The sequence below is a fragment of the Syngnathus scovelli genome, chromosome 8 (assembly GCF_024217435.2).
Source record: "Syngnathus scovelli strain Florida chromosome 8, RoL_Ssco_1.2, whole genome shotgun sequence".
Taxonomy (NCBI): domain Eukaryota; kingdom Metazoa; phylum Chordata; class Actinopteri; order Syngnathiformes; family Syngnathidae; genus Syngnathus; species Syngnathus scovelli.
In genome coordinates, this window is record NC_090854.1 from 15,621,833 (window position 1) to 15,643,161 (window position 21,329).

Sequence of the window (21,329 nt, forward strand, 5' to 3'; positions counted from 1 at the left end):
GAATTAAGGTTACGAGAAGTAACCTACCTGAGTGGTGGAAACCGCAGCTGACCTGCACAGCTCTCATTTCACAGTCAAATCTGACTGCCCCGGGTGGGTAGGTGGTGATTTTACTGGCATCTTTCTCACCGCGCTCACTGCTGCCATCTAAAAGAAGAAAAAAAAAAAAGATCACAAAAGTGGATCTGTTTTGAGGGCAACAGAGGGTAGTTCAGGACCAACTTCCAGAAGTCTCGTGTCTACAGTCCTGGGAGAAACTAAGCTGGAGGATAAAGGAGAGAAGGAAATCACATGCTGAGAATGAAAGAGGAAGGAAAACAGACCTCAAATAAAACACAATAAAGCTTGTCTGCAAGAGATACAACAGACTGTATTTTTATATTTTTTTTTTTAAACTACACTGAGGAGATATGAGAGTCTTGTGTAAAAGGTCTGACAAGGCGTGGGGCGTCAATTCCCATAAATCACCTACAACACAATGACTGCCAACTGTTTGTGGTTTACAAAATAAAAGATTAGAAGCTTTTTAATGACTATCAAATTAAATATTGACTGACTCATAGCCCTATGACTAAACAGGCAGGGCTGAAAGTTAAGCACAAATAAAAGTGGTGTGCAAGAGAGTGTCAGTTGGGGGGGGCAAAGGGGGAAACTAGCTTCCTCTTCTTCAGGAAGGATGCTAAAAAGTGCAAAATTGTCAAGTATACGCACAGTTGACCCTCAGAACTCTTGCTGTATCAAACAATGAGAAAAAGAATTTGAAAGCTGAACGGGAAATGGATTCATTTGTTTCCAGCTCAAAATGTGACATCATGCAACTTGTACCAAGTGTACAGGTTATGTTTTGAAGTAGCATTCAAAAAAGATTTAATGTAATCCAAAATCAATTAGCCTCCTAGAACAGAACTTGTGTTCCACTTCTGAGGGTCTAGTGTACTTTTTGTTACACAGGAATGGCGAAGGGTTTCCTTCTCCCTGGCATTAACTCAAAAAAAAGCAGTGTCTGAGAAAAGTCAACCATCAGTTTTTAATCCAGCCCACCATGCAATTTGAAAAACAAATCAAACCATGGTGGAACTGCTTTTAGAAAGCCCACAAGTCTAAATCTAAACCTAAAGACACTTGAATGACCCCCGTTAGAGAGTGGACGGGACAGCCAGACGGGGGAAATAAGTCAAATAAAGTGGGGGGTGTGGGGGGGGGGTCGTCTCCGTCCCCATTGAGGTAGTGTAAGACCGTAGTACCTTTGTGCTTGTCCCGTTTATGCCTTAGCACCTGAAGGGGTCTTATTCTGGCTAGGGCTTGCTCACGCTGGTTCATTAAAATGGTACCGGGGAAAACAATGGGGCCTAGGGGAGAAAGAAACTTTCACATGCATGCAACAACGCTCACAAATCAATGGGAAACAGCACAAGATAAATACTGCTATGCCACGACCATGCACGCTCACAAAAAAAAAAAAAAAAAAAGCATGGGGGAAGTCACCAAGGCACCCAAGCTAGCGCAGCACCTTAAAGATAAATGAAAGGAGATGAACACTGATTGATACTCATGCCATTCACACTATTCCCAACACTTCCTGACTATTTATAAATACACTAGAAAGGTCTGAAAATTGCATTTTAGTCTAAATTTGCCCCTCGGCTGCTATATTGCAACTGCGGCTGTATATTGGAAAATTACTGCACTTAATGAAGATGGGTAATATGGTTAGGATGACCAGTTCAATTATTGGTAAATAATCACATGGATGATATTTTGAAGTCAATTTTAAATTGTGTTTTTGATGAAGCTCTGTGCCAGGAGTTCTGAGATTATGTGGTGTTGCGCAATATCGTGCTGGCCACACTGAAAAAAGTTGTCGGAGAAGAAAAAAAAAATTCCAGGCTAAAGTCAAGATGGCTTTAATCTTGAAAAGTATGACTAATATTAATATTATGACTTATTCTTGTAAAAATCACATAAATATCTGACGTCAAGTCACCAAAACAAATGCAAGTCAAGTTATTACTTTGTTCAGGCAATTGAAAAGTTCAAAAAAATTCACGAGTGATTGTCAATTGTTTATTTTTTCACTTATCAAGTCAACAAATAAAGTTATGTCTCGAAAAATAAATGAACACATAAAAAAAAAAAAACTCATGTATTTCTAAAATTTAAGCAATAATTTAAGAATATGAAACACATTATTTGGAAGAATGCGTGTACTTTTTATTAACGTTTGCACGAGGAATGAGAGCTACCAAAGTATCAATCTCGGCTACTGCAGTAATAAACACTGACATGGGATATAGTATATTCAGAACTAAATAAATTAAATAGGTCCGACATTGACGGACCTATTTGTATTACCGTAGCGATTTTCAGCGAGTAGTAATCTCTCCGACGCAAGAGCTCTGACGCATAAAATGGCAAATAGGAAATCCGTTTTGTCCACATACGCTGCTCTCGGGCTGTTGTTACAAATGTAGATTTTTAATTTATCTCTTCATTTTTATTTTATTTATTTTATTTTAACATTTTATCTATCGTAAAAGTATTGTATTCTGTTAAATACGTAAATGTAAATGCATTCTTAACTGAATATTCTTTTCTTATTTCTCAAATGAATATTATTTTGGGATTTTTCAGTGTGGCCAAAACACAAATAGAGGTTCCCTGATGTATTTCCATTTTATGGGAAATTTTAGCCAGATGTGCCTCAGATAAATGGATGGTCCCCATCTGTCTTGACCTGATTCCTACCTCGTCCCTCCTCCAGCCTGTGTCGGCGGTTGATCCTTTGCCGTTTCTCCTCCTGACGAATCTGAATGTGCTCCTCGATGTTCACGCCTGGAGGGGGAGGAACAGGCACAGCTGATAACAAAAAAAAAGGACGGGGAGGTGCAGCCAGGCCAGACAGATGCAGGATGGGAAGAGAAGAAGGAGCAGAGCAGAACACAACAAGACAAACATCAATGAATGAATGATGATGGGTAGACTAATGGACTAACAGTGAGTCAACTCCACAGGAGAACAAAATGGGTGACACAGGCACATGGAATGCAGCAGAAAAGCAACAGGCAGGGGGCAGTGTGTGCAGAACAGACTCGGAAATAACAGACAGGTTTCTCGCGACTTTTTCAAACGTTTCCTGTGATCCTTTCGCAGGTTGCATGAACCAACACACTCCTGAAAGCTGAAAAATCCTCTTTCCACACCTTATGTAGTAAGGAGATCATCATGCTTAGTTTGGGACAACTTGTGAGTGAATGATAAGGTAAAGTTTTTATTCTAATATAATGACAGCAAAGGAGGCAAAATGTCGGATTTATATTGACAAATTTTTCGGATCGTTGTATAAAAGAGGCTCCAGTGAGGAAAAGACGTTACCTAAAAGGAGATCCAATGGGATCATCTCTTTGACGGCATCAAAAATGCCTCTCTGCCGAGCCTCCTGACCATCCAGTTCCCTGGCACAAGCTTTGCAGCAGCCGCATGCCGAGCAGCCAGACTCCCCCGATCCACAGCCACAGATGCTGAGGGCAAAAAAAGTCCACAAAGATGTCATTTGAAAGGACTCATATATAATATTGTATGTGTGTTCTCCTACCCTCCTGGTACTCTGTCAGGCCGCCCACTGCTGACACAGCTGGCACCATAGCCCGTGCAGTCCCCACACACTGTGCAAACCATGCACTGGTCCAGCTTCCACTTGTGCATGCCAGACTGACACATCATGCTCTTCTCTTCCTTCTCCTCCAGCTCATCCTCCAGGTCCTCGTCCATGGCCGTGGCCATGTTCTCCACACCGAATGCTGCGAAGGACACATCGGGCAAGCAAGTGTCAAATAACTATGATGTTCAAGTTCTTAAAAAGTGAAAATATTTATTCTAAATGTGACACCACAGTGAAGAGAGTTAGTAATTGTGCCAAATTTGAATAATTGAAAAAAATAAATCATCAAATATAGAAAACGAGATCTGAGTCGTGGAAAATCGGAAACAGTGTGGGCCTGTCTGCCAAATGCAATGAAACCACGCTCAACTCCCAATCAAATATTACTTCCATGACGGGAAAAAATGGAAAGACATCTTTCTTACATTTATGCTTCTCTCCATGTTTGACCGACAAAAATGCATTTGCTTATATATAAATCTCATGGTGGCGACATCAGTATGGAATAGTTCCCAGTCTTAGCACATCTTTAATCGTGTATATTGTATTAAGAAACGTTTTTTTTTTTTTTGTTTTTTTTTGCTCACCTTTCCCAGCTTGGCTCATGGCCCCTGTGTCTCTGCCACACTGGCCCTTGTTGTTCACACCAAACGTCCACACCTCCCCGCTCTTGGTCAGGACGCACGTGTGGGCCTTTCCCATTGCAACCTGGGTCACAACGTGGCCTTTCAAGTCGGTCACCTGGCCTGTGGAGAGCAGATGGTGGTGATGGTCAAATGCGAGAATAAATAAGAACAAATAAACATTGGAGAGTGGAACCTACTGAGTTCAAAACATTTCACGATTGTGGGTGACTTCCGATTAATTACATTTCCATTCATTTAATGAGAAACATGACCTTGATTTATGATCGTTTCAGTTTGCGAACAGGGTCACCAATTTGTAATTTGATGTTCCACTGTATTTGTGGAATTAATAAATGCACAACCATTTTCCCAGAAAATGAGTTGAAATACAACTTGCTAATTTATAGGGACATTTGACTTTGAGGATTCAACGACATTTTTATGAAAGATGAACTCACAAGTGCTGTCGCTGTAAATGGCGTCCTTTCCAAACATGTACAGCTCGCCGTCCTTGGTGACGATGCTGCTGCTGCCGTTGTTGCACGCCGTATACACTGCCATCTTGGTCTCTAATTTGATCATCTTCTTGGGCTTGTAGGGTTTGGGTTGTCGCCGGCTTTTAGCTGTGTCGAAGGAAATGACACATTAATTGAATTGTGTTAGCTTGCAATATGAGCCGTAACGACATAAATGTGGCTGTCTCATACTGGACTCTCCATCTTCTCCTTTGCTTGCGGAACCGGTGAAGAAGACGCTTCCGTCTTCGGCCACTAACAATGCGTGGGAGCCGTCGTGGCCAACGGAGAACTGAAGGATCTTGGGAGATTTTGTAACAGGAAGTTCCACCCATTTGCCAGCGGAAGGGCCTCCTTGCTTTATGCCCAGGCTTTGATACTTTCCAGTGTAGTAGATCTGACATGGGAGGATGAAGTAGTGTAGTGTTACTAAATTTATACAGAAATGAATTCAGGACTCGAGTTTGTGGCCAACATACAGAGGTCTGAGAACAGAGTACCGTATTTTCCACACTATAAGGCACACCTAAAAACCTCCAATTTTCTCAAAAGCCGCCTTATAATCAGGTGCGCCTTATATATGGACCAATATTGAGCCACTACAGCAGGCATGTCCAAAGTCCGGCCCGCAGGCCAAATGTATATATCTTATATATGGACAAAGTTTTAAAATGGGCCATTCATTGAAGGTGCGCCTTATAATCCGGTGCGCCTTATAGTGCGGAAAATACGGTACTGTTTAAGCCTACAGATAAGGTAACAGTACTTAGCAGTGTTGCCAGATGAAGCAACACTAGTCCAACCAGGTCCAAAAAAATGATCAACAAGCAAAGTGGCCTCCTCTTGTTATCTGGCAAGGCCTCACTCTGAGTCACACCCACGACAAAAAAGCAACAAAGTACGCCCTGCACACACCACTGCCTGACAACATACTTGGCATGGGCTTGTGTTTGTATGAAGAAAGCTTGTTTCTAAGACACTTGATCCCCTGTAACATTAGGTACACACGCATCGATTGTAATTTAGCCACTAAATAAGAATAGCAAGGAATGTGCGTCGCTCAAATCAATTTATCGCTCTTAGATGGTGTGAGTGGACTGAATGATGGTGGACAGTGAGTGTGTGACTTCAAAAATACAGGAGATTCACGTTTACCTTCCCAGAGGCAGTTTTCATCAGCGCAAATTCCCTGCCAGCTCCAAGCAACGCCGCCTCCTCATCAAATCCTGTGCCTGTGAGGTCAACACGGGGTTTTGAGTTATGACCTCATGGAGATAGGATCCCTTCTGACCAATCAAAAAACTAATTTTGAATATAATAAGTTCACTTTTGGTTACTTGCTTACAACCATAAAAAAAATTGAATTCCAGGTCGAATATTTGACTGTTTAACAATACTTTTTCTTTTGAGTGTTTAACTTTTAGTTTTTTTATTATTATTTCAGTGTGGGGTGTTTAAATGTCATTATAATTATCTTGTGTGATGTGTAAAAAGATGACAACTTTAAAACAGCAACATCAAAGTATTATGATGATGATCTTACATTTTTATATCCAATTAGCATTTTGATGTGCTCTACAATATCCATGGTTGCACACCGGAAGCAATATTGTTTAATATTATTCTAAAAAGCATAAAAAAAAGAAATAAGCACCGACGTAGTGCTTTCGATCGTCGAGCAACTCGGCGCTCTTCGCCTCCAGCCGCTATATGAGAAAATAATGTTTCTTTGAAACAACCACCATGTCCATTTAGCATCACTCACTGATGATGTGCAGATCCTTCTCGAGGTCAAAGAGGGAGATGCCGCAGGCGTGCAGACACTTCCTTGCCAGTTTCAGCTGCAGTTCCTGCTGCAGGCTCGGGTCTGAGCTCATAGTGTAGATGCGCACCACAAAACCATCCTGCTAAAGAGACACCACACAAGAACGTCCTTGACCTAGGATACGCTGTGTTCAAAAAAATAAAAACAGTAAAATAAAACTACTAATGTTTTGAAGATGCAGGACACATTAGGAAAAAAAAAAACACATCTTACATTTTATAGGGTTAGGGTTAGTAATATCAAATATCAAATTGCTTAATTGTGGCCATGAGAAGTTTCCACCTGTTATTTGATACTATCTGCAATATGTGTTACTTCTTTGAAATCTTCCTTTCAGCCTTTTGTGCCTGTACCTGTACTAATGGCATTAAATCTCAGTAGACCATCAATATTTGGCAGGCAACAAGGGATATAAAAAATAATACACCATACGCGCAGAAGCTCTCTTGATTTCCTTCCCGCTAAGCTGCTCCCTTGTCGGCAGTTTTATATGGATTTCACATAGGCCCCTCCCCCCACCTGAGCGCAGTTCTTATGTGCTTATGCAGATAGATTGTGACATTAAACTCCGGCGAATATGCAAGCACGACCCTTCGTTGCCATGCTGCGCTACACGAAAGCGCAGCTCACTCGGTATAAGTGACAGCATTAGTCGAGAAGAGGCTTTGTGGGAATGTAAAGCATTTTGAACTGCTGGGGAATTCAAAAGAATTCAGAATAATTCAGAATAGTCATTAGGTATGCCTGGTTGATAGATGTCGGGAATTCCCATGAAAATAACTTAAGACTCACATCTTTGCAGGCTGCTATTTGGTTGATGTGCTCTCCGTCTGTGAAGAGTATGTTCTGTCCATCCGAGTGTTGACCTGGAGAGAAGATAAATACTATCTATGGCTTGTGCACGTTTAAGCAATCTTGCGTCGATGATGACGAGAGGTCAAAAAAGGTCAAAATCCGAATATGTAATGCATACTGCAGACTGATAAACTCAACTAAAGTTTATTTATGGAATACTTTAAAAACAAACATAGCTAGATATAAAGGGCTATAAAAGGAATACTGTGTAAGCACCTGGCATGGTGACAGCCCCCTCAGGTTCCAGTGTCTCAGGATTGAGCTTGATGGCCGACATACTGTGGTTACCTGTGTCCCGGTACAACAAGTAGCCCTAAAGGGACAAGACAATGCGCTACTCATTTGTACTCACAAAACAATTTGCACCAATGTAGGCTTTACGGTAATTTTTTTGTGTTTTATATGAAACCATTTAATCGTCCAAAATGCAATTGCTGAGTTAAAATGAGGAGTTCAAATTACTTGCGCGAAGCCCAGCCATGATCTCTTCTCTGTGCGATTCCTGATGCGGGATGTGGAATTGTAAACATGACCCTGAGAAAAAGATGAATAAATTATACATCAGTTAAAAAAAGAACACACACTGGCCAGCAATTAATGTTTTTTAAAAGGGAATAATTATATTTGAATTTCAGACAATTTTAATAAAGGCATATGAAATTTTCCATACACACACTACATATATGTATATACACATACTATACACACACACGTATATATATATATATATATATATATATATATATACGTCCCGTATTTTCCGGACTATAAGGCGCACCTAAAATTTTCTCAAAATCCGACAGTGCGCCTTATAGTCCGGTGCGTCTTATATATGGACCAAATTCCTAAATTTAAACTAACCCGAAGCATTGTGTCATGACTATGAATCATGAATCAAAAAGACTATGGATCATTATTTTGTGATTATAATGTAATTTGTTGCGTCTGAAGTTGAAATAAAAAAGATAAAATGGAGAATGATTTGATTTGGATTAAAAATCTGACATGATGCATTAATGGTGCGCCTTATAGTCCGGAAAATACGGTACATATTTATTTTATTGATTTATTTTAACTTTCAAGGTTCAACTGCGGAATTAGTGTCACGTACTCTGACAGTGCCGCTGTACCCCGAGCCCACTTTATAAAGTCCGTCCTTGCAGAGCAGGTAGAGAAAGGAGCCGTCAGTCTGGAGGAGACAGCGCTCATCCTCGTCGATGGTCACGCCTTTCAGCACCCATTTGTTCATCAATGCCGCACGTTTAATGCCGTTCCCAAACCAGTCCTGGATTTGGATCTTTCCCACCAAAACGGCCTGCACGCTCCTCTGCAGGGCGTTCAAAATGGTGGGCACCTAGGGGGAATCACATGTGTAAGTAAAGCTTAAAGAAGACATTGGCTCTTTTACAGACGTTATGGGGAGTTATTATGGGAAGCAAATGACGCTTCTGGCGCTGCTGATGACTCGTTTAAATAGTATTACGACCTACAGTGTGAGTTTTCCCTCATCTCATTGAGCTCAACATCTCATTACCGTGGCAGTTATATCACACACAAACGTGCAGTGCGCAAAGGCACACACTTCCCGCCAGCCTGCCTCTGTGATGACTCAGTCTTGTCAGAAAAATAGCAAAAAAAAAAAAAAAAAGCAGGAAAAACATTGCTTGTAGTCTGTAAGCTGCAAACTGTCACTTTATAGTTTAAATCTAACAATCTAATTGGGGGAGGGGGATCTGTCTTGAATATATTAACACTCAATTTTGATCAGACTCTATCAACTGCAGCAAAGGCATTTTAAATTAAACACAAATTTAACATGAATTTTAAAATCGAGTTTGTGTTATACTTGGTGCCAATCTAACAATTAAATCAGCAGATTTTTTTTTTTTTAAAGAGTGAATTCCGCAGATAGTGGCTGGGGGTGTTTATTTATTCAACTGCAGATGGATGATGTCATTAAGAATCCATCCACCCATTTTCTTGAGTGCTGGCCAATCACAGCTGAGCCAGGGGTCCAACCTGGACTGGCCTCGTGTCAATTGCAGGGTACATCCAGACAAAAAACCATTCCCACTCACACCTACGGACAATTTAAAGTCTTCAGTGATGCATGTATTTAGAATATGGGAGGAAGCCAGACAGAGGGACAGCTACGACTGAAGGCAATAAAGGGAAAGAAAACGAGGATCGGTGACTTGGCAGAACCGAAAAAGTCATCGGGAAGGGTAAACTAATTAGTGGAGGGGACTGCAAGACGCCTGGCATTTTGCCAAACTTAATTTGGACTGTCCACATTGCTTAAAATAAATGTATGAAGGAGGCGCACTGTCTCCCGTAAAATAACTTGTAAACAAACCTACACTCCCTCGCTGCTTCTGGTGAACGAAATGCATGTTTCCAAAAAACAGTAGTACCTTAAAATACGAGTGATTCTGAATATTAAGAAAAAAGCCACCCTGAAGCTGATTGTTTTGCTTTGACTTATGAGTATAAACTTGAAATACAAGTGAACTCAATCCATCTGACTTCAGAAGTTAGTCAAAATTTTAATAAGTCATCAAAAAACAGGCTGCAAGCTGTTTATGTCACTCCCAGTGCTTTACTGACAAAGATAATTCACATTGTGTATTTAAAACAACCATATTGCTTTGCCTCTGGGGAGTGTGATCATCTTAATGCTAACAAACCTATTGATATGCTAACGGTTAGCATCAATCATCCCGGCATTAGAGGTAATGGATACTTAAATACAAATGGTGAAGCAACACATGTAGATATAATATAAAAATATATGAAAAATGACTAACATATTAGTAAGTCACCTGTATCGTCTGACAAGCGTGGCTGCCATTGTTGGTGAGGATGGCGGAGACGGCCTGCAGAATCTTGCCGGTGTCCCCCCAGGATACCACCAGGCTGAAGAGGCAAGCGCAGGACAGGGCAGTGATAGCCTGTCCCGTCGGGTCATTGGGACCCGTGCTTCGGACCGTGGTCTCCAGCAGCAGCTGGAAAAGGGATTCTGAGGAATAACATGTATTCAATTATTATTAGAAATGAAGGAGCAGAAAAATCTTAATCAATTCACTGTATCGAATCATTGAAATGTAAGATGACGTCATACAGTTACAGAACAAGGTCGATACACACACTTTGTATCAATACAAAACACTTTTTTTTTCCTCAAACATCAATGAGAGCGATTTGGGTGCACACTCCTCACCCAGCACGTCGGGAGGCTCAGTCTGGAAGCCCTCAGGCTGTTGCCCCTGCAGCATGTCCAACAAGGCCTGTAGACTGCGCAGGCATAGCGAGGGGTGCGAGAAGCGTGTCTCCTTTATCAGCTCAAAGACCCCACACAGGCCGATGCCGATGATCTATGGACGCAGAGAAATCAGAGCTGAAGACCTGACCTAGTTAGAATGTGCATTCTTAAATTTCGATTTAACTTTCAGGCCAAACTAAAAAGCCCTATCAGAATATTAAAAGACTTTTACTTAATCCCTTAGATCATCATTCCAGGAAAAATCCTCTAGTCGTAGACTTTTCAAATCACCGTTACGAGTTTGTCTAATCTTCCATTTGCAAATTTAGAGCAATCAATAAAGACTGCTTATTTTAGATAGCGTAATAATAATAATGCTCACTATCTCAGTTCTTGTAAGTAAATACTGTGGAACCTTGGAACTCGAGTCATCTTGTGATAGAAGGTTACACACCACAAAAAAGAATGGCTGAGTGAAGATATCCAGGGACATTGTGTGCCATAATTAGTAAATGATGACAATCATTTTCTAATAGTACCCCCACCCCCATGTTAGACTGCTAGCTCTTGGTGAATGGAAATTAAAATCAGTTAGGGAAATGAGAGCCAGGCAGTTGTTAATCCTCCTGATAGGGATTAGGAACAGTCTGGGTAGGTGATATCAAATTATACAAAAAAAAAAAAAGGGGAAAGGGTGTTCTCTATAGGAAGCTCACTTAATAATAATTAAAGGAGCGTCCTTACCTTGGGCAGCTTGACGGCTGGCTCCCGGTACTCCTCCTCCTCCTCACTGTCCGAGTCTCCGCTTTGCACCGAACTCCTGGAGGCCAGGGCCAACGAGGCCTCCCTCTGCTGCCATTCCAGCACGCAATGGCGCACGTTGCAGTAAACGTTGAATGCGGACGGGTTGCTGTGCAGCTTGATGTCGGGCACGCAGAGAGTGCCATCAAAACTCTCCGTCTGTGGGAGCCAAAGTGACAAAAGGGAATTGTTAGCATTTGTTGGCAGTAGCATTAGGATTAAAAAAGTTGCTATTTAATTTGAGTTTATTTGTCCGTAATCCGAAAAGCTCATTGAGGCAGCATTTTTAGCCCCAACCCCGAGAGAAGAGGAGGTTCAATGATCGATCGCCACTGCCTCTTATTGCCCTTTGGGGATACCCATCAGAGGAGGTGATGTCATCTGTTTAGGAGGAGGAGGCAGGAGCAGGGGGTTGGGACGAGGTCATTCATACTGAGCTCAAAGCAACAAAGACGATATTAGCTCCATTCCATAGTCCATTCCAGGGCCAAACGGTCATCTAATAAAATCTTCATTAAGAGTACGCAACTTTTAAGTAACATTCCAGTATGTAACAATTAAAAGAGGCTAATGTTAAAAACAATAAAAGATGAGGAATTGAGGATGAAATACTATTGTGATTTGTCTCGTAGATGCACAGATTTTTATTTATTTATTTATATTATTTTATTCTATTTTTTTTTATTGTTCTTAATATACTCAAGTGCTAAAAACAAGTGACCAACCTTGAGTTCGACAAACAACTCACAACTTCTCAATTCAGGCTCCACAATGCTATGTTGAGGTTGGTTAGTGTCGTCGTAGTAGATATCGAACAAAATAAAACACAAACATTTTTTGAAGTTTGTTGTGGGGCTCTTGTAAGCTGACAGTACATGATTTTGCTTTTGTTATCAGTCAACATAGAATAAATGTGAGGTCATGAGTATCGGGCCTCTTCTGACTGTGAATCAGGTGCTGCTTCCTCCATTGTTTCTGCCAAGCTTCATGTTAACTAAAACGAAAGATACAACTGTAACTACAGTTCCAAGAATCTTGAATCACTGCCAGAACATTCCGTCAAGTTCAGTCAGAAAGATTCTGTAGAAAAGAAACCTCTGGTGAAACTGAAACTTATGGCAGTCACGAGTGACTTACTAGGAACAGGTTTTTTTTTTTTTTTTTTTTTTAGTTTCTCTTCATTGTAGCTTTTCACCTATTGCATGTTGATCTCAATTGTATCCTAAATGACATACTGGACTTCAACGCATTTCCCAAAATATTTTGGTCCGATTTGTACCTCATCCTAGTTATATTCAAATGTATTACATTTCAATTTTTCTTCAGTTAACTGAGGATATTCGGTTTAATCATTTGCAATTAACAACATTTAATTTTAGCCGCATCTTGAGAAAGACATGTGTCCAAACACATGACAACTCCGGGAATAGCAACGATCACATGGCAACACTGTCATTTGCTTTAAGTAAAAAAAACAAAAGTTTCTTCGCTTTTTTTTTTTCTTCTTTCCATCTTAGACATGGCTTAAGGTCAAAGTGTGCACAAGCAAAGAGGCTGACAAAATGCCTGAGGAGAACTGCCGTGACAATGGCAGTGAAAGCTCCCAGTCAGGCCGAGGGTACTCACCAAACTGACAAATCCAACATGACTGCTAGTACACTATCCACAATTTAATGCCTGCATGCCCATTTCTACTCTAACCCCATTCTTTGAGGAAACAGTGTGGAAACGAAGCGGATGCCCAAGATAAAAAAAAAAAAAAAAAAACGCCATGTCACTAGTGGATGCAGCACATCATACTGTGTTCGTGTGGCACATGGAAACAGCACCAAACACAAATAAAAAAAATAAAAACGTTTGACCCTTTAACCGATTATTTCTATTTCCAATCATTCCCAGCAACCCAGAAGTCAACGAGATTGCGTTTGACCTTGAGGAAAATAAACAGAGCACCTGTTCAGTCTGCAAAGTGAGGCAGAAAATCGCCCCCCATCCTCCTCAAGTACAGACAAGGTGTCCCCTTTAGATGGAAGAGTTGGAGCCAGGCAACTGTTGCCGTGGCGATGCGGAACACATCAGGTCGCTTGGCAACAGGCCGTCGCTAACACGGATGAGCCACCCAAGCCACCCCCCCTCTGCAGTGTGTTTCTTATTGTGCCTCTTGGCACTCCCCTGGCAGCGTTTGTGGATGACATGGAGTCTGGCGCCAAACATGATTTTTATCAGTAGGATTCCACTTGATTATGTCAATTATAAAGATTTGTTTGTGCATACATAATGACGACATATTGTTCATGAATCCCGTACCTTTGTCCTCGATTTGACTTTGGACTTGACCTTTTGTCGCCTTTTCAGCTTCTTCTTGTTCAAGGCTTTCTTTCCCCTGAAAGAAACAAATCATCTGTCATAAGAATTATCCATCAAGCAGTGATGGGGAACCTACAAGACAGGAGGACCATATATGGCCTGTGAGCGCATTTGATCCGACCCACCGTGCAATTCTATTAGTATTAGAATGTCAGAGTAAAAATAAAAAATAAAAATATCAAACCCACCAATTCATAATTATCTAACATATGTCTTTTTTTCCCATACATTTACTCTGGCCTGTAGAAGATTTTACAAAACTGAAATGGGCCCGGACAAAATATATTCACTGAAGCATGAGTGTAAAAATAAAAAACCCTTTCAAATGGCGCATATAAAAAGCCAGGATGAAATTATGCTGATGCTTTGTAGTGCCACCGCCAGTGACGATAATGTTTTGTGCTTTAATAGCAGCAAAAAAGAACATTAACAGTAAAATCGTGGTCTTGGAAACATACGGTATGCATATCATCTTTGTAGTTGACAACATTGATGATTTTCGCTATTAAAAAAGACATAAATCAACCCAAAACATCATCAATAGTCTTTTAGAATTCTCGCCACACTGCATCTTCCATATTTTGACAAATACTGGTACTCAATAAATTTACATTGCTCTGATGTTTTTTTTAAAGCAGTTTGATGCTATTTATTAGATATCAAGCAACATTACAATAAGTTTTCATTTAGGGAAGGGGGAGGTGTCAAATAATCGATTAATTTACGATTCATTTTCCCCAGAGGCGACCATGCAAATAAATGAAAATACTGGTGGCTATGGGACAAAAAATGACTTCACTTTCTGATTGAGTCATACCCTTACACCGTTCCAAGTCTTAATTGATATCTTAGGCAAGTTCCTTGTGCCTTGCTCAATGAAAACGTGAACTTGAAACCATGACCGACTTATTGATAAAGACTTTGCATCATGCATATCGACACTTTTCCTCCAGCATAGCCATTTATGGGGTATACACCGACAATATATTTTGATAATATTATTACAGTATATTTACACATTTTCCCTACTTTTTTCCCTGTCCAATACTGCTTTAGATAGAATATAGTTTTTGTTCTTGACTTAAAATATTTTGGCCATTATTCATGGTGCCGGTAAAATAATCATTTTGTGGTAAAGAAAAAAAGAAAAACTGACATTGATGACATCAACAAGAGCAGAGTGAGGGAGGATGCTGCAATGACCCAGCTCCTCCAACCTGACTGACAATAAGTGACGTAACTCTATTACCCGCTTAGGCAAGAAAACTCCCACTTGAGATCTAACCCCCTTACAAAAATAAATAAATAAAAACACGGATTATCGTGTCACTGTCATTATTGTGAGTCTCCTTAAAAAATATATTTACAAGGAGGTTTTAACACTCCCATGTTTGTTGACGTCCAGCTAGCTGGCACGCTAACTAGCTAGCGATCGAAATAGTGACGCCGTTGGGCCTAAACACACACGTATGGCCACGACTGAAGTAACAATGTACATCCTGGACAGTTCCTGATATAATTATTCACTTTTAGTCTGTTTACATTGTGGTAGTAACGTCGATTATGGTATAAATGTGTAAAATTCTTTCATGACAGCTGAGCTTATAGCTGCATAGCTTGGGCTTTAATATGAACTAAAAGGTGCGTTCCATTTAAATCATCCACTCGGAGCGAGTGGCGTTATTTAAATGACAAGTGATGTGATGACAGCTAAAAGATCCATCAATCAAGCGAGCCTTTTTTTGCGGATATTGGACGAAGCTAACAAGAGCTACACAGGGATCCGAGAGGCTAAGGAAGTCCCTGGACCAAATGCTACCATCGCAAGCTGACCCCACCGGGAGTGCCCCCACCCCTTCACAAAACAGCGCATCTCTTTGGATTCTTTTTTAGATTTATTTTAGAGGCTAATGCAACATGAACAATAAAAACTAGGCCGCGATACATGAATGACATTTCGTTAGGGATATTCGCCGGGGATATGAAGTTGAGCTAAGGTTAGCTCCAAGCTAGCCCGGCGAATGACAAGCCAGCCTCAACCATGAACAGCCAAATAGCCCCACTCACCTTCCTGGATTTATTCCTTGCTCTTTATCATTGATGGCAGTCGTGTAAATCCTCCGGTATCTTTCCGCCAGGGCTCTCCCTGACAGTAAAAGCTGATACCGAGTCCGACAGTCAGACTGAGCTCCGGTTGTCGGACAGGGACCCATGCCCGGCCCAATTGTGGAGAGATCGGCTCCTAGTCCGTAAATGAGCCGGACTCCCAGCCCCATCGACGGGGACGAAGAGGGTAGAATCCCCCCACAGGCGGCGGCCGCTGCCGCAGCGGCACACATCATCGTTTAGGAGCACAATGCATAAATGAATCACGCAAAAGAAAAAGCAGCTAAATCACGCCCGGCCATCGGGTACAATCTGCGTATTGTTAAGTCCAAGCCGCGCTTATAATGTGGCCTTTTTTTAACGTTGCAGAAAATGGCACAAATTGTATCCTGGATCGGCGCTTGTTATCAGGGCTAATTCAGCGACCGAGGTCCTCCTCCTTCCCTCCTCCTTCTCTTCCTCCTCCGCGTCTCTTCCACGAGCTACAAGAACATTGCCTATAAAATGTCAAAAATATCAAGAGCATTCGTTGTGTTGGGTTTCCGTTGCCATTTGTCCCTCGGAAATGCGGTGACCCCCGAGCGGCTGCACCCTCAGACGGTCTGCCATCTTAGCTCCATCATCCCTCCCCTCCCCTGCACAGTTTGCTGCGTCGCTTCGCCCGCAAACCGCCAGAACACTTTCATTATTGGGATTATTATTAGCCTTCAGGAACATTATCACCATCCATTGGCATTTTAAACTACGTAGCATGCTTGCGGATAATGACTACTTTGGACCATTTTGAAATAAGACTCCTCTGTTTTACGCCTATGGTTGGTATTTTAATTGCAAGCTGTTTTATCGTCTGTCTACTTTGGAAAATAGACAAAAATAGACCTTTTTTGGTGTTTATCGGAGCTAGACCTTTTTTCCTGGGAGGTTGTGGGAGGCAAGGCTATCTCAGAGGCCCTTTAAAATTAATTTTTTATTCATCTGATGTTTTTTTTTTTAAACTAAACAACCAAATATTCTAAAGAAAACACAGATAAACATTCCTTGTATGTTCTTTACAGAGAACGGGAGGGAAAAGTGGGAAAAATATCCCAGAAAAATTGGAAAATACCCTGGCACTTGGAAAACCGTCCAAGCATATTTTGGGAAAGTAGTACTGTGCCTCTGCCCCCAGCTCCGCCAATGGTTATTAATGGTGTTAATGGAATATAAACCACAATGTGGAGTTTACTCATTTGTATCAGATGTGAGGCGGCACAGTGGTGCACTGGTTGGCATGTCCACCTCACAGTTCAAAGGTGCAGGGTTCATTCATTCATTCAACCATTCATGTTCACAATCACACCTACGACCAATTTGGAGTGTTGAATCGGCCTACCGTACATGTTCTTGACACACAGGCACGAGAAGAACATCTCTGAACTTTGAGGCGGACATACTAACCAGTGCACCACCTGTGAATTTATTGTGAATGGTAAAAATAAACAAGTTTAAAAGCCTAAATGTACATATGTAATTAGCAATTCATTTGATGGAATTGTGGGTAATTATGATTCAAATAAATAAACTAAATGTCATGAAAATTAAATACTATTGGGTTTTATTTGCATACCTTATGTACAAATAGTCTGGCCTGGCCTAAAGGTGTATGTCGGGTTAATTGAATACTCTTAAATTGTCCACTGGTGTGATTGGGGAATGATAATTTGTCTCTATGTGTCCTGCGATTGCCTAGACACCAGTCCAGGGCCCCACCTCTCACTCAAAGTCAACTGCTCCAGCTCACCTTCAGCCATAATGAGGGCAAGCAATTGAAAAAACTTTCCAACAGAAAGGGAATGGAAAGGATTTTCAAAGCAATACTGACACCTAGTGAAATTTTACGGGTATGACAGGGGTTAGTATATTTGCCAAGTGTATTTCTACCCTAAATTAACATTTATTGTTTTGTTCGTATTGTACTTTTACTGAGAAGCCACAACCTTTCCTGTGTCAAAGTAAATTTTCTTTTTAGTAATATCACCTTCCTACGGAAGAGGATTAGGGCTATTAAGAAAAAAAAAGGGGGGGGTGACAGGGTTCTGACTTTTTTCAATAAAATCAGAATTCTGTCTTTAAAGTGGCAATTCTCACTTTAAAGCAAGACTTCCCACATTAAAGGGGTGCAAGCGAACCAAGCCCCAATGATCACTGGGCCACACAAACCTTTCCACCACTTAAGGAGGAGCTAAACATTAAAAAATGATTTAAGTAAATACCAATCTGCTCATTTAGGGCAGCAGTGACAGAAACCTTACATTGGGTGATGCTCTAATTTGTTAAAGAGTAAAACATTTCGTAATCTGAAAATATTTAGAGTGATTAATGTTATCTCGGCTGCCAATTAAGGTGCGGTAGTGCTATCATTACAATGAGAAAAATAATCATAACTGTGTTTGGATTTTTTTTCTTGCCAGCATAACAAAACACAATAGCAAGCCCATTACTGGGTAGTCTGCATTCCTGTCATTGCAACTGAGGCTTGCCGATCAGCATTATGTTGTCACACCCTGGCATGCTATGAGCCGTTCATACTTTTGATCGTTCAAGTAGTGACAGTCAAAGAAACTCAAACTTGTCCACGAACGGTGGTGTACCTTTACGAAAACTTTAATTCTAAATAAAATTTGCCTTTGGAAAGCGCAACAGATTCATCTGATTTTTTTAAAAATTAAGTTTCATCCAAACTTTCTATTATGCATCTACGGTCTGCTCCAATACCAGTAATCCTGTAGTTATTAATTTATCTGACAGAGATATTGGTTTTTTTGGGCATAAATATCTAACCCACTATAACCATTTCACTGACTACACCAATGCAATCTAGTGCTGAAAGAAATAATGAAAATAAAATAATGATGGCAGTTTTTATCATAGAACCTTTTCTCATTGGTTACACATTTTTTAAATTTCATTTTCATCATTACTAACTGACATTAGATGTAAAGAAAAACGCTAGCTGGATTCTGGCTCATTCTTCAAGTTAATATTTGTCAAAATCTTTGAGTGAAATTATATCAAGGGGGGGGATCAACATAATTTCCTTTGTAAATAACTTATGCTTCTTTTTCAGATGTCTTTAGAACAGTAGGTCTCAAATTTAGGTCCAGACAGCCCAGAGGTCTGCAAACTGGGGAATCTAGAAAATCAATTTTATTATTATTTATTTTAAAAAGTGCTGACCTACTTTAAATATGGGAACAGGTGTGACAATAAACAATAATATAATAATTACTCCTCCCTACTTTACGCTAATATCATCAATATCAAGTGATATCTGCCGCATTTCTAGATCTTTCACATTTTTTTGTGTACAGCTACACAGGTGAGGCAAAGCAATCTCTGCAAAATATTTTCAGCTTGGATGCACATACCTCTTATGAACATTTCCCACCACGTTGATAAATCACTGCTTATGCAACCAAGAAATAGGCAACATGTTTTGCATATCTGATTCTGCAAAAAGAGGAAATCTAGTAGCAACTCCAAATTAGGTCACTTTTGCTGCTCTCCTTTAATTTTATTTGGAGCAATTGTACCGGCAAGCAGTATTAGACTGGAGGCTTCACAATCTCGTTTATCGAGGATAATTGGTTCCAAAAACTTTATTCATCCCACAACGGGGAAATTTACTTGTCATAGCAGCGCATACGAGTGCAATAATACAAGTGCCAAAATTTCAAAAAATTTATTATAATACATTTATTTTGCCTGGCTGCATGGAGCTCAGCACCACTAAACTTCTGATCTTAGAATCGCTTCTGTTTATAATACCTGGACCATTTTTTTTGTGGAATTAAGTTTTCCACACCAAAGTCCTGACTTACTACCGTGTTTGGGAATCATTGATTTTGATAGTACATGTGTCTATATTGTGACTGTTGTAAAGTGCAAAGTCCCCTGCTGATACACTGATTCATTAAAGCTACAGTCATGTAATTCAGAGTAAAGCCTACTCGGAAACTGATTTGAAAAAGTTATACCTGCATTTTGCACATTTTTAGTGACGTATTGACATATACTCCCGCACCCATTTGCTGCCTCCCCAACGCCTAAGTTGACGTGCAGGTCCTTCAAAGCGCTCCACCTTCATTCCACCCGTGTCTCAGCGGGCTGGGCGGCTGATAAACTTGCTCTACGTCGACGACAGGTCTACAGCGCACTCACCGAGGCCCCGCCTGTCCAAGGGGTGACCTTAAAATCCCCTCCCCTAGGGTTAAAAGGGCTTTGGCGAGGGTGTAATTGCACACTGCAGTGTGATATACAGGTGCAAAGGCAGGATTTAGAGCTCCATTTTGTTTCCGCCCTGCTTAGATCTCACAACTTTCCACAGAGGTACGCACTTTCCTTTCCTTCCATAACTATGCACTCTCAGAAATATCAAATATTGACTTCTGTTTTATGTCAACAGACTCTTCACTTTTTATTAGTGAAAAAAAAAACCAATATGAAGTCAATCCAACTTGCTTGCCTGATTATAATGCGTTAATTTCGAACAAATATTGACTAATGAAATCCGTGCCTCATTGATTTGCTTGTGTTATTCATTAGCACACACATTAAAAAGCGGTTTATTAAAGTGACTGTCAATTAACGGGAGTTAATGAGAGAGTTATTACACAGGAGCAGGAACTTTTTTAGTAAGCCAATAAGCTATGCTAAAATTGTAAAAGGAAAATAATCTTTTTTTATCCTATTTTAAGGAACATTCCAACACAAGTGCAACAAAATAAGAATAATGTAAGATCAAACTGAAGTAAAGTGAAACTACTCACCCATTAAATATGTCTCGATTACATTTTAAAGTTCCTTTGAGGGTTTTATTTGTTATATTGTAAATTTTTTCAAGGGGTGAGGGAGGGGCTGCTCACCCCTGACACGAATCATGCAAATATTTGCATCTTGACCATTTAAAATGTTCACAAATGGAATCTAATTTCAAAATAGATTTGAAGATGAATCTAAAAACTCAAAATGAGTCATATTTGAATGCACAAAAAGTTCATTCCATGGCATTGGTGGAGAAACCCTCATTAAAGCTTCACAGGTTTAAAAAAATGTAGACAGCAGTCAGGAAATTGACACTAATGACTCATGTCACTCATATTCTACTATGTATTTCAGTGTTTAGTGTGGGTGTGGGTTAGATGGAACGTGGGGGTGTGTTCGTGTGGGTTGGGATCCAGACAAACCAGTTTTAAAAAGGCAGCTCTTTCATTCAACTTACAACAGCTCAGGTGTTCCCAGGTGAGGCATAATACAGTACAGTGTAAGAGCAGTT

At 40.4% G+C, this 21,329-nt stretch overlaps 2 protein-coding genes across 21 annotated transcripts in view; one reads left to right on the forward strand and one right to left on the reverse strand.

Moving 5' to 3' along the window:
• mycbp2 (MYC binding protein 2) overlaps window positions 1–16,669 on the reverse strand; it is a 45,148-nt gene extending 28,479 nt beyond the window's left edge. For 8 of the 15 annotated variants that reach the window (XM_049728880.2, XM_049728886.2, XM_049728885.2 and 5 more), the window contains exons 1-19: window positions 15,977–16,669; window positions 13,850–13,925; window positions 11,486–11,701; window positions 10,700–10,853; window positions 10,302–10,498; window positions 8,591–8,833; window positions 7,942–8,013; window positions 7,696–7,792; window positions 7,417–7,490; window positions 6,565–6,706; window positions 5,955–6,031; window positions 4,992–5,196; window positions 4,743–4,907; window positions 4,246–4,404; window positions 3,593–3,797; window positions 3,373–3,518; window positions 2,746–2,856; window positions 1,245–1,349; window positions 28–147 (exon numbers count right to left, since the gene is read on the reverse strand). In XM_049728880.2, the coding sequence (XP_049584837.1) occupies window positions 28–147; window positions 1,245–1,349; window positions 2,746–2,856; window positions 3,373–3,518; window positions 3,593–3,797; window positions 4,246–4,404; window positions 4,743–4,907; window positions 4,992–5,196; window positions 5,955–6,031; window positions 6,565–6,706; window positions 7,417–7,490; window positions 7,696–7,792; window positions 7,942–8,013; window positions 8,591–8,833; window positions 10,302–10,498; window positions 10,700–10,853; window positions 11,486–11,701; window positions 13,850–13,925; window positions 15,977–16,251 (2,839 nt within the window). In that variant the 5' untranslated portion in view covers window positions 16,252–16,669. The remainder of the gene's footprint in view (window positions 1–27; window positions 148–1,244; window positions 1,350–2,745; window positions 2,857–3,372; window positions 3,519–3,592; window positions 3,798–4,245; window positions 4,405–4,742; window positions 4,908–4,991; window positions 5,197–5,954; window positions 6,032–6,564; window positions 6,707–7,416; window positions 7,491–7,695; window positions 7,793–7,941; window positions 8,014–8,590; window positions 8,834–10,301; window positions 10,499–10,699; window positions 10,854–11,485; window positions 11,702–13,849; window positions 13,926–15,976) is intronic. The other 7 variants (XM_049728888.2, XM_049728879.2, XM_049728874.2 and 4 more) reach the window with 5 other exon arrangements.
• A 3,546-nt stretch (window positions 16,670–20,215) lies between these two features.
• The window catches only part of scel (sciellin), a 7,030-nt gene continuing 5,916 nt past the window's right edge, over window positions 20,216–21,329 (forward strand). For all 6 annotated transcript variants that reach the window (XM_049728897.1, XM_049728898.1, XM_049728900.1 and 3 more), the window contains exon 1: window positions 20,216–20,383. The gene's annotated coding sequence lies outside the window, so the exon portion shown is untranslated. The remainder of the gene's footprint in view (window positions 20,384–21,329) is intronic.